Raw genomic sequence first — 13,006 nt, forward strand, 5'->3', positions numbered from 1 at the left:
GATCAAATCAAAGCTGCAAGTAGAAACTGTGGATTATGAGGAGGGCCTTGTTTTGACAGGGAGAAAATACATTTGATTTTAAAATATGATAAAGGAGCAGTGTGCCCAAGTAAGCATTTTTACAGTAGTAGCTGGTCTAACTAGAGAAGATGCAGTCATCTCTGATAGTCTGGCAGTCTGGGGATAATGGGTCTAAATGGAGCTGTTTATGTCCAGCCTTTTCAAATGACAGCCTGGTACCACAGAACCCTTTTAATTTTGGCAGGAATGGACAAGCACTGAGGCTTTGAGATAGAGGCCTAGCAGGTGCCAGATGATAAAAGTCATGTAGGTGTTCTAAAACCCAGTGTGCCCAAAATTTTTGCCATCCTGAACACCAAATGTTGTCTTACACTGTGTGTAAATATCCTTGATATAACTGAGCGTTTGCAGTCCTTGAGAGCAGCTTTTCTTTCTATGAAATTAGGGTCTGTCCGGCTGTTTGCAAGGCACCATCCTTTTCCCTGGGCATTAAAAGCACTGGCACAATTACCTGACTCTGCTGCTGCCAGCAGCCAGGTTTTACACAGGAGTTTTGAACTCTTATCTTTTGTGGAATAAACCTTAGAGTAGGAGGGACTTTGCCTTGGTACAGAATGGTTATGGAATGTGCTGGCTGTGCCCTGGAGCTGGGCTGCCTCTGGCTCCAGCAGTCTTGGCCACAGCACAAAAAGGCAGGAATCTGCTGGGCTTCACTCCTGTCCTCCCAAGAGCACAGCCCTCCTTCCAGTGGAATTTGGGGTCCAGGAGAAGGCAGAACATGAACCTAGACCTTCTCCCCGTGCACACTCAGGGTGTAACCAGTTTGTATAATTTAAATGAGGGCTGTGGTGTTGCAGGGAGGGATCTGTTCTGAGCGCAGGCTTCTTGTGAGACCCTGCAGAGAGTGAACCTTGCTGAGATGCTGTGCTCACCTACCAACACATCCTGGGCTCTCAGGACTCTCACACCCTTCATGGTGCTGAGGACAGGGTGAGGGTTTTGGTATTCCTTGGCTATGAAGAGTAGGATGTAGAGTTTGTGGCAGTTATCCTAAATCATGACTTGGAAGCCGTGGGAGAGGATGGAAATCTTTTTACAGCTAAGCCAGACTGAAGGGAGTAAATTTCACTGCTGCCTCCCAGCTGGTCTTCCCAGGTCAGGTGCCAGTGGTGAGATTGTGCCCAGCCTTTCAGAGCTGTGCAGTGAAGGCCATGGCATCCCACACTGCTGTGGAGTAAGAGACCAGGAAAGGAGCAGAGTGCCTGCACTTCCTCCACACTGGGCACAGTGGGACTCTCTACACCTTGGTAACTCCTGTCATAACATTCCTCTTATTTAGTGCTTATAGCAGTTTCACAGCTGAGCCCAAAGCCAAAAAAATTAGGATTTCACTAACTGCATATTCCATGTAGTGCTATTATGTTCCATACTAGCATTAACTAAAAGTCCATTAATAAGAATTTCTTTAAACTTTTCTAGGACAAAAAATGCAGATCTTGCACCAGCAAGATGCAAAGATTGCTCTTATTAGGGGTTATGTCCTCAGTGATTGATTTATGTTGATACAATTCAATCCTTTAGAAACTGCTGGTTTGTTTTTTGTTTTGTTTGCTCATTTGAGTTTTCTTTTCTTGTCAAATAATACCCTATTACTGATGAATAATTCCTTCCAATGTCTACACTTCTTAAGAGTCTGAAGAAACCCTTGACCTGAAGCTCAATATTTTCCTTTGCACAGCTGTCTTAAATGAACTAATCTGTGTTTACAGTGTACTCAGCACACAGCTGTGAACTTGCACCTCTGTGGAGCCCTGCAGCTGGCCACAAGTGACAATACCTACCTGTCACTGATATGCCATTTCTAGGTTCCCTGGAGGGTCTGCAAGTCATTGTGGAAAAAGGACAGGGCACAGGCAGGTCTAGAGGGGTCTTTCTCATCCCAGCCATGGTGCTGGGAGGAGTAGATGGGTCCCAAGGTGATAATTCACTTTCTTGTGGAACCCCATGGTGTTTCTGACCTGCCCTGAAAGGAGGAATCGATGGCATTTTTGAGAGGCTTGGCTGGACCCTGCTGTTAAAATGGCTTTGTTCTGTTCAGGCACTGTGTAGGTGCTGGTGGTCTGCAGGGCACAGTGCTCACCCCACTTATGGAGAAACTGGGAAATCACCCTTTCCCTTATGGCTGTTGCTGGATTTGTGATTCCCCTGACTGCAGGGGAATGTTCTTATTCAGGTCCTGGAGCTCCCTGAGCCTTCCTGGCCTGTCACTGCTTCTGGAGCAGGCTGACCCTTGTCCTGTGCCCCAGGGCAAAAGGAAGGGGCTGTTTCCTTCCCCCTGCTGCTGCTGGGCTTGACATCAGCCTGCAGCAAAACCACCCCAGGGCCACAGCTCTTCCTGAGCTGTAGCAACCTTCTTCACTTTGCTCAAGCTCCAGCCTGCATGTGAGGACACCTTCAAGGCCCTTCAAGTCATCCTGTTTCTCTTCATCCTCTTTCCATGGCATTCTTTGAGTTCAGCTGCTCATGGCTATAGCTGGGCTCATGTAGAGCTGGGTTGCTTCTTGCAGCAATTATGTGTGGTTTCCTCACATGCTTTTATAGCTGAAAGAGTAGCCCTCACAGTTTCAGAGGTGGGACTCCTGTGTTTCTGTGCCCAGCGTGGCTTTTTGTGGAGCACTGGATTTTCTTCCAGAATTAAATGTCTTTCCAGAGCTCTGTTTGCTTTCCATAATTGTTATTTCATCCTGATCTTGCTTTTGGGAATTGGTGCAGCATGGCTAAGAGCAAGACCCAAGGGCTTGTAGGAACAAACTTAATTGCACTTGGGGTTTGCTACAGAATGAAGTACATTTGATGATTTACAGACTCATAAACTTAAAACAGGAGGAAATTTTATATAAACAGAAATGAAGTACTGATTCCCTGTGAGCCGCAGAGACCATTTGGGTAATTTGAGGGTTTGGGCTGCTGGAGTTGTCTTAAGAGAACAGCTTGCAAAACTGCTGGAAAATCAGCACTTTTGCAGCACAGGAGCTCGGGTTATTTCTGGTGATCCAGAGGCTGACGAATTGGGACAGATCCTAAAAAGCTGGAACCTCAAATTCAAGCAAATACTTGTCCTCTTAGAAGCAGGGTATATTGGAAGTGATTTGTTTTCTCTTTGCTCACACTGAAGCCTTCTGTTGCTTTTCTCTCACAGGAAGACGAGGCTGTGTGAGCTCTATGCAAAGGTTCTGGGATCAGAGGAAGCTTTACATGTAAGCACAAAATCTCTGAAAAGGCACCTTTGGGAAAGGTACCAGCTATGGGAGCACTTGTTGCCCTCACTAGGGGAGTGGAGAGAAGATTATGGCAAGCCTTGGTTTGGGTTTGGCAGTGAGGATAAAACGAGCTTTATGAACATTAATGAAACATTTAAAGGTGTTTTTGTTGATATATTCTTGTCCAGCTCCGTGGCTGGGATTCTCAGTGCTTGCCACCATAAACCTCAGCTGCTGTCACACAAGACAGGCTTGCTTTCCCTCTCTGTCCATGTTGGGTCTTCTCTCTTACTAGCTGCTAAGATCCACTGCTGCACATATTGGATTGTTTTTCTTTTGCCTTTCCCTTTCCTTCTCTTCCCTATAAAGGTAAATGACTGTTAGGGTTTGTGTGATCTCACACTTAGATTATGTGATTAATGCCACTTATACTTTTAAGAACAGTTTTACTGAGTTAAAAGTTGTAGACACCAGTCTGGAGAGCACATGATTTTCAGCACAGTTATATTGTACACAGAACACCATGCAAGTGCCACATATTGCATTTTTTAACAGTGTATATTTGTACCCAATGTACACATTACACGTATTGCAACTGTATACACTGGAGGCTAATTTTGCTTTACATGGCTCAAAGTATGTGCACAAAGCATAAATTAACATTGACAGATTAAGAGGATTATGCTCTACAATGGCCAGATTAACTCGTTTTTTAGACAGTGTCTTCCTATTTTTAAAAAATTAGGGCTTATTGTGTTGAGTTCATGCTGCATTAAGAGATTTGTTAAATGTGCTCATCTTGTCAGACGTTGACATGCAACAAATGATAAACTGTTCTTCTCTGCTCTCTCCTCAGTTCTGTTAATAACTTCCTCAAGACTTTGTCCTTTCCCTGAGTGAATTAATCTCTGTTTTACAGCCTGTGCATTATGAAGAGAAGAACTGGTGTGAAGAGCAGTATTCTGGGGGCTGCTACACAGCCTACTTCCCACCAGGCATAATGACTCAGTATGGAAGGTACAGTGCCTATTTATAGTGGGCTTTGGAGTGCTAAGATAAGACCAAGTTAATAAATATCCTCAGAAAGGGCCATAAATCCTCTGTCACTGTTCACTTCATACCTTTGAGATCACTGGGGGATGTTTGAAACAGATGGGATAACCTTCCACTTGTCTCTGGTGGGCTTTGTGATGGATGAGGGGCTTTTATCCACTCCTGTTATTTGGTGAGTTCAGCTGAGGAGGTTCTGGAAAGGAGTTGGGAAGCTTCCATAGTCTGCTTACAAAAATGGCTTTGGGGATTTGAGATCAGTGTAGCCATTTCGAGCACTCCTTTAGCTGATGGTTTAAAAAACTGACAGAGAGTTCTTGCTGACATTGATGGTAATGAGTGATTTCTTTAGACCATTCCTTTCTTTTTAGCAGTGAAAGCTTAATATAGCGATCACTGTGCCATTGTGTACAGTCCTTTCCCACTTAAGTTTCTGCATGAAAATAAGATTTACCAAGAAGAAAAGGACTTACTTCAGACTGGTGATTTGATTTAGATACACAGGTTTTAATGTGGTAGAAGAGCCCTACTTTTAAAGTTTAAATTCTTATAATTAAAAAGTAACTTAAAGCAATTAAGCAGTTATAACAAAGAGCTTATGGAGGCCTTAGTATTTGAGGTAATTAAAATGGTAATTATTGCAGATTCTGGCAAAAATAGAGTTAAAACAATGCTTTTTGTTTTTTTACTTATTGCTTCAAGTATTATGGGCATATATTTCAGAATGCTGCACTGTGCCACTAAGGCCTGGCATTGGTACTTATGCCGTGGTCTGAAACTGATATAGTGTAAGTCTCATCTCAAAATAGTTGTCCTTTTCACCTGTAGTTGTCATTTTCACCTGTGAACAGTGTAAACATTTTAAAAATGTGAACACTGGTGTGTTCACTGTAAGTAGTTAAATGCAACCCAGACTCCTCTCTAGCTCCACTCACCCAGTTCTATTACCTTCAAGTGCTTGCTGTCATTTAAAACATTTTTATTCCAGCTATTTGTGTTCTTTCCTGATAGAGCTGATGTGACTTTTTGCTTGTTCCCCTCCAGGATCATTCGGCAGCCTGTTGGCAGGATTTATTTTGCTGGCACAGAGACAGCCACTGAGTGGAGTGGATACATGGAGGGGGCTGTCCAGGCTGGAGAAAGAGCAGCCAGAGAGGTACAGATGCTCTGGGGACACTGTAAAATGTCCTGTGGAAAATGAAAGATCTTGTGGTTGGAGGGGAAATGAGAACTGAGTGTTGACAGCTTCTGGTGTTCTGAGTCTTGATGCACATCCCTGCAAAGGGGATTGACTTCAAAAAGGATGAAGGTTTTGCATGTAGATTTGGAATGTTAGGAAGGGCTCTGGCTATTTTGTCAAACTCTCCCCTTGTTTCTAGGATTAAATTCTTTCTTCTTTTACAGAAGTTCCAAAGTGTCCCCCTGACATTTTTCTCCCAGATCTGCTAATCATTGTACTGAGAGGTGCTGGCTTCTGGGAAAGCCAGCATGGGAACAGCTCAGTCCTGCAGCTCTGCACACCAAGCCAGGCCCTTCCTCAGTGTTTCCAAAACAGTGATGTTCCACTGAGACAGCCTTAACACAGAGTCACTAAACAAGGACTTAGATATTTTTCTTCTGAGAAAATGCCAATTTCCTGAGTATTTTCCAGAACATTACAGTTTATAGAGCAGCAAAAAAAAAAAAAAATTATCTTTGTTTTATGAGGTGAAGGGAACCTTGTGGCTAAAAACTAGTCAAGAAACACAAATTGTCCTGGAAGGAACGTGGAGAATTCATCTAGCCCATGCCCCTGCCCCAAGAGACAGAGATCAATTGTTCATAAATTATTGCATTTAAGAAAGTTATACCTAAGGTGCTCCTGAAAAGATCCAGAGTTCTCATGACCTCTCTAATATAAGGACATTACAGCAGAGCCTTCCTCCTCAGCAGAGGATTAGATAAGTGCACTTGTTTGGTAAAAATTTTGGTCTTTTCCTTTCCTTATTTACTTAGGAAAATGTGTTGAAAATTCAATGCTTCTCATTCTTCTGCATTGAAGAGTTCACATTGTCCATGAGTCTTGTCTACATTAAAAGCCCCTTGTAAAAGATGCTAAATCTTAAATCTACAAATGCCTGGAATAGAGGAAACATTATTATCACCATCTCCATTTTTTTTTCACTGTAGAAGAAGCTAATCTTGCTATCTTCCCTGAACATAATTTCAAACAGTCTTTGCAATCCTACTGATCTTTGCTATCTTTGATACTTTGAATGGGAACTTTCCCATTGCAAAGGTTTTAGTTTTGCTTTTCTCTGGCTGAAAGTAGTGGTCTGTCATCACTCCCAGGATGCTGTTCCTCTTCCTACATCATGATAAAATTTGCAAAACAAGCTGTTCCTTGTAGCTGGTGTCTTCATGCCTCACTTTGCCATGAGTCTGCTTAACTCTTAGTCATAATCACATTATCCTGCTCCCCTGGGACTGGCCAAATTCCAGGATCTGCCATGGACTAAGTAATCATAAAGAGATTTTTCTGTTTTTATGTTCCACTAGGAGGAGTGTCTTATTAAATATCAGCCTTCTCCAGAAATAAGCTGTAAAGAGTTTTCTTCTGAAATTTGAATATACTGTGATTTATGTGCTCAGTTATTATGACATTTTTAAACAACAATTGAAGCCAGCTTTTTTTTTTTTTCTGTCTTAAAGAATCAATGATACTTATTGAGAATGTTATTTATTTTCAGATACTGTTTGCTATGAAGAAAATCCCAGAAAGTGAAATTTGGAAGCCAGAACCTGAATCAGTTGTAAGTATTTATGTAGATAAAATGGATTGGGGTTTTTTTTCTGCTGTTTTGCTGATGAGATAAATATTTTTGTCTGTTTTTATATAAGTCCACTGAATCAAAGCCACACTGAACTTCTCCATATTCACCAAAATTTCCCTTCCCTAAAAAAGGAGGAGGATATAAACCCATCTGAAAGTCTGTAAGGCAGGGGTGGAAAGAGCTGCAGTTCTTAACTGGGCTGTGAATCCTTTCCATGTGTGTGTGCTTCCCTTTCACTGAGCAGAAAATCTGGATATACTGCTTCTTGATAAGATATTACTGCTTCAGCCCAGTTCTGTTCCTGCTGCAGAAATCTCTTGATTTGTATCCCTCCTCACAGTGGAGATGGTATGTGGATAATGGATGCTCTCCCCACAGGATGTGCCAGCTTTGCCCATCACTACAACCTTCTGGGAGAGGAACTTGCCATCTGTGCCAGGACTGCTAAAGCTGATTGGATTTTCCACTTTCTTCACCTCTGTGGCTGCAGCTGGGTTATTTGCCTACAAAAAGGGACTTCTGGTCCGAAACTGAAAAAAGGTGCCAACTCAATGCCTCACAGCTGAGGGATTTTCTCTTTTTTTTTCTAGGGATTTTCTCCTTTTTTTCTCTTCTTTTCTCTTTTTTTGTCATGTACTTTTCTGTCTCCACAATCTGAGGAAGAGGTGAAAACAGCAGACAAAATAGGCAAGAGGGAAGGGATGTAGTAAAGGCATCCATATTGAAAAAGAACTCCTAGGGTCCAGGACTACTTCTAGCAGTAACTTCTTGGTTGTTGAATTGCTGGGGTACCAAGTTTATCACCTTGAGGTTTTGATCCAAAACAGGAGTGACAAAATACCTCTCTGAAGCCTATTCTGGTGGTTTCTGGTTGGTTTTACTCTTATCTCGAACCAGACCCTGAACCCCAAATCTCCACAGGCCCTGTTTGTACTGTACTGTACAACAAAATCTCTAGTTGTAAACAAAGAATTTCTGCCTTCCTGTGGGGTAGACTGAGAAAAGAAATCCACAGCTTACAGAATAATCAGATAGTGCATGCAAATTACTGGCAAGAAACTGTTCATGTTTTTATTTCTTACCCAGGGAGCATCTAAGGGACAAGCCAAGCTAAATTTATCCATCTGAACTCTGCAACCATAGGATGCTGGCATTTCCAGTAGCATATATGTCCTACAGTGAGCTAAAGGACAATAGTTCAGCTGTGTTTGGCCTTGTGGTTGAATTTCAGGCTCCCCAGGTGTGTCCACAGCTGCCTGGCACAGCAGAGCTCCTGTCCAGTGGAGTCTGTCCCTGTGAGCACCTTGAGGCTGTCTCTTGTCTGCCAGGGCACAATGGGCTTGAAGATGTAGTGTTGGCATTAAACAAACAAAGCAAAACAAAAACAAACAAAACAAAACAAAAAAAAACAACTTATCTGCCCCCAAACTCTTGCTTCATGCTTAGCACAGATTTGCTGATTTAGAGTTTTGGTCTTTCCTAGCAACCATATTGATGGGATTAGCACTTCCATTTCTGCCTGCTGTGCTGTGTTGCACTGACTATGCACTTTTGATAACTAATAAGGGATCTAAATGATAGTGAGATCAAAGAGAACTGGATTTCAGAGTCATGCAAGTGCTCCTGCTCTCCACAGCTTGGTGCTGTTCAAAAAAAAAAAAAAAAGAAGAAGAAAAAAGACAGAAGGCAGTATGCAGGGTGGGGGGAGGAATAGAAAAAAAAAATCCACCCACCAAAACCTCAGTGCCTACTCGTCAGTGTGTTAGTACCTTGTTCTAGATATTTCTGCTGTTACCTGTGCACAGGATGAAACAGGGAGACACAGGTATGGCTGAGAACTGGTGCACATGAAGTTGGAGATGTCTGGAATTTTTCAGAGCCTGTTTGCTGCACTTCTCCCTTCAAGGAGTAGCAATTTATATGTAAAAAATATTGGATTGCAGTAAAGAGCCGTGGAGGGAAGTATAATAATAACTTCAGCAACTGGTGTGAGCAGACGGTGGAGGAGCTGCATCACCAGTCTCAGGCAGACTTTTTGGGCTAGCATCTGATCTCACTTGTGTAGAGCAGTACTTTGTTCTCCAAATAGTCCCATGGAAATGCACTGAACTGCTTGGAAAGCTGTAATATTTGTGAGCAGCACCTCGCTTTCTGGCCCTTAGGTTTTGTTCTTTTTAACTTGATGTGCTGGTTAAACATCATCTTGTAGCAGCAGCTTGGATTTTATCACAAATGAATAGCCTCATAACAGCCTTTTAAAATGCATGGGGGAACTTTTCAGGCATAAAGATCTTTAAGGCAGAGGAGGAGTGCAGCAGTGTGCATATGGCCTCTCTGGTTGTATCACATGGAGCTCTAATTTGCTGGGACATTTGCCTACTGCAGAGAGCTTCTATGTGGCTTTCTCTCCCTGTGATTTATTTACTACATGAATTAGGAACTGAAAGCTGAATGGGAAGTTCAGAGCTTTGGCAACTCACACAATTGTCAGGCCAGAAATAAACACAGGAACCTAAATTTGGGAAGACATTTTTGAAGTCCTGGCCCTAATATTTGTAAGTGCTAGACAGTGAATACATACATTACATATAAAGAGCTGGTGCATTTGCAGATGATTTTTCTGCCAAAGCTGTTTGGAATTCAGGTCCTGCTTCTGCCCTAGAAATGCTCCACATTCTCTAAAGGGGAGCAAATTCATGAAACTAATGAGGATTAATCAGTTTTATTCACATCCAAAATGTATTTCTCTCTTCTTTGCTCCTGAACCTGGCAGAAGTTTTTCCCAGTTTAACAAGATTGTGTTGTGTGCCACAGGGGGAGAAATTCCAATCAAAACCAGAAATTAGGTCGTTAAAACTGAACTGAATCATAACTTAAGCTTTTCGTGAGATTGGCCAATTAAAAAAATATTGAAAAGTTTCTATACTTACAAACCTTTCTTATTCTTAATTTCAAAGTGAAAGAAAAATGGAAAAAAAATAAAGCAATCCCACAAAGTATTTCTTACCTTATTCTGCCACAACTAAAGTAGGTGAGATAGGGATTTATTAAAAATAATTTATTAAAAATAAATTTGGATTCCATGAAATTTCTAATAAAATCTGGTTGGAGCTGGGAGGGTCTGAATTGTGACATCTGTATTAAGACTCTAAAATCTCTGTCTTCTTCCTGCAGACTGCCAAAGCTTTTGGAAAGCCCTCTCTGTCTTTACAGCCGTGTCTTGCTATGGTTGTGCTGTGGACCTTACCACCACTATGGGATTTAAAAAGGATTTGCCACTGTTTTCTCAACATTTCCACACAAAAGGAATACGTGGCACCTTGTGTACATGGATGCCAGCATGATGAGGGAATTGACAAATGGAGGTAGAGAATCAAGCTGCTTTCCTGTGGGTAGAGGGAACTGTTAGCACTGGCTTACATTTTTGAAATTAAAATTCATGCCAACCCTTTGAAGAGAAGAATGAAGTCTGTTTTAATGGATAAACAGTCGTGCTGTATTCTTAATTTATTAACACATTTGATGAGACAACTGCTGTCATGAAAGTTCCAAGAGTTTATCAGCTTTGTAAAATGTACTATAGGAACAACCATGGAAATAATTGTATTTGTCTCTTACAAACTGAACTGTTACCATGCATATTTTGTAATGCTCATAAGAGTTTACAAAAAAAAAAGAAATTTACTTTCTTGTACAATGATAGCCACTTTATATTGCAAGGAATGATGGGTCATGGCATAATAATCTGTGTTAACCAAAGTACTTGAAATCTAATTGCATAAACTACTCAACAAAAACAAGGATGTGAGCAATCTGAGGCAGCCCCCTTGTCTTCCCTTTAATTTGTGCATTTTTTTTCCCCAATGCAGATCTTGATTCCAAATAGAAATACATTAATCATGTAATTAAGTTCCTCTCCGAGCATTGTCCATCACTGGAACCCATGGCCTGGACAAGAAACTATGGGGCTTAAAAAAATCTTTCTATGTCCACAGTGGGACTGTTGTTTCACTGAAGAAGGCTTTACAGATGTGCAGAAATTTTAAATTTTTTTCCCTTTTTTGAGACATAAAAAAGTAATATTTTTGAGGAAAAGGGAATTGTATGACCTCCAGAAGTACTAGGGAGTCAAGATGAAATAACAGACCTGCCACTGCTCTTGGGCAAGAAGCAAACCCCCTCAAATCACAGCTGACAAACATTCACAAATAACCCTGACTGATGTTCAAATGAACTAACATTCCCTCTCCTGTCTCCACCACCTTAAGATCACCCTGATCTTCCTTCTGTTGAAGAGCAGAGTGTAAAAATGAGACAGCCAAAGCAGCCTGGCTTTCCAAGTGTCTCTGCAGTGAATTCCTTTAGGCGTTGTCTTAGACTGCCGCTTGTAGCGTGTCTGCTGTGCTCCTGTGCAGCTCAGTGCTCAGTGGTGCCTGCCTCTGTGTTTTGGAAAACAAATTTAAAAAGAGTGACTTCACTTTGCAGGAATATATATGCTGTGTGTGTGATGAATTTGTGCCTTTTATAACTGTAGCATTTTCTAAAGTGCCTCTGTGGTGACTGTCTCCCTTGGTTTCCTTCTTCGGCTCTCTTTTAAATAGCTCTGCAGATATTTTTATCTGACAGCTGTGAAATTTTTTTAACCTTAATTAGAACCAATAAATATTGTCATGTCACTTGTGTTGTTTGAGGCTTTTCTTTTGTGGAGGCCCCTTTTGATTTGGTTGTAGTGGTATTACTTACTGACACAGCATTTTGCATTTTGCACTGAAACCTCTGAGGTAACTTCAGCTTTTCTTATTAAAGAAAGCTCTGTAAAGAAAAGGAGAGTATAAAAGAAAAAAGTACAAACTCACCCAAGCAACCCCCAAAACAATGCAAAAAACCCCCATTCCACCCTTTAAATACACAATTAAAGTAAAAAAATCAAACCACATTTGGTAGTAGTATAGATGACCAATTCTCTTACACTTAAGAATTACTTTTTACTATTATAAGGCAGGTGGCTCAAACTGAACATGAGAAGAAACAGACCTTGTACCAAATACTGTGATGTAAACATAAAAACCCTAGAAGAAAAAAGAGACCAAAATCACCTCATTTCACCCACTAGCTCAGTGTCAATGCTACAGAGATAATGGAACTGAAGAACAAATTTACTTCGGGGAAGGGACCCGTGTTGCACAAAACTGTTGGCCATGAATACTGGAGAAAGTGTAACCATCCATGTGAAAAACATCTGAAGTGTGCAGTGCTCTTTGTATAGGCTTAACTTTCAGCATTACAAGTCATAAAGGAGCACAAATACAATGAAAGCAAACACCCTCAACTAATCCTTCACACACTCTCTAAAGCATCTGTCCCTTAAGAAATGTGTCAGAACCAGCAATGCATTTCACAGCCCTCAAAGCAGCCAGCAAGTGGTTATGCCTCTAAAACATTGCTGCTCTATGGTTTGGAAGCAGAGGGGCTACAGGGGTGGTTTTTGTGAGAAGCTTCTGGAAGCTTCCCCCATGTCCAGCAGAGCCAATCCCTGATAGCTCCAGGATGGACCCACTGCTGGCCAGGGCTGGGCCAGTTAGTGATCTCTCCCTGTCCTGTCCTGACTCAAGAACCATTTGTTGTATTTTCTCCCCCTGCCCAGCTGAGGAGGGGAGTGACAAAGTGACTGTGGTGGGTGTCTGGCATCCAGCCAGGGCCAACCCCCCACAGCCTTTTTGGGGCTGAAACCCAGGATCATGAGGGTTTTCAGATAAGGATGGTAATTGGGGAAGCTTGGGCAAAATGTGGACTGAACAATGTTAGACAATAGAATGTTCATGGTGAATTTTTGCCGTAATTGTGGTGAAGGCTCAAGGGGTA

At 41.7% G+C, this 13,006-nt stretch overlaps 1 protein-coding gene across 2 annotated transcripts in view; it reads left to right on the plus strand.

Annotated features, from left to right (window-relative positions):
• MAOB (monoamine oxidase B) overlaps positions 1-11,820 on the plus strand; it is a 51,630-nt gene extending 39,810 nt beyond the window's left edge. For both annotated transcript variants that reach the window (XM_039729429.1, XM_039729428.1), the window contains exons 11-16: positions 3,221-3,278; positions 4,201-4,298; positions 5,376-5,487; positions 7,061-7,123; positions 7,523-7,684; positions 10,319-11,820. In XM_039729429.1, coding sequence (XP_039585363.1) covers positions 3,221-3,278; positions 4,201-4,298; positions 5,376-5,487; positions 7,061-7,123; positions 7,523-7,678 — 487 coding nt within the window. In that variant the 3' untranslated portion in view covers positions 7,679-7,684; positions 10,319-11,820. The remainder of the gene's footprint in view (positions 1-3,220; positions 3,279-4,200; positions 4,299-5,375; positions 5,488-7,060; positions 7,124-7,522; positions 7,685-10,318) is intronic.
• Positions 11,821-13,006: the final 1,186 nt, after the last annotated feature.

This window comes from Passer montanus, unplaced genomic scaffold (assembly GCF_014805655.1).
Source record: "Passer montanus isolate IOZ18808 unplaced genomic scaffold, ASM1480565v1 scaffold69, whole genome shotgun sequence".
In the NCBI taxonomy this organism is placed as follows: domain Eukaryota; kingdom Metazoa; phylum Chordata; class Aves; order Passeriformes; family Passeridae; genus Passer; species Passer montanus.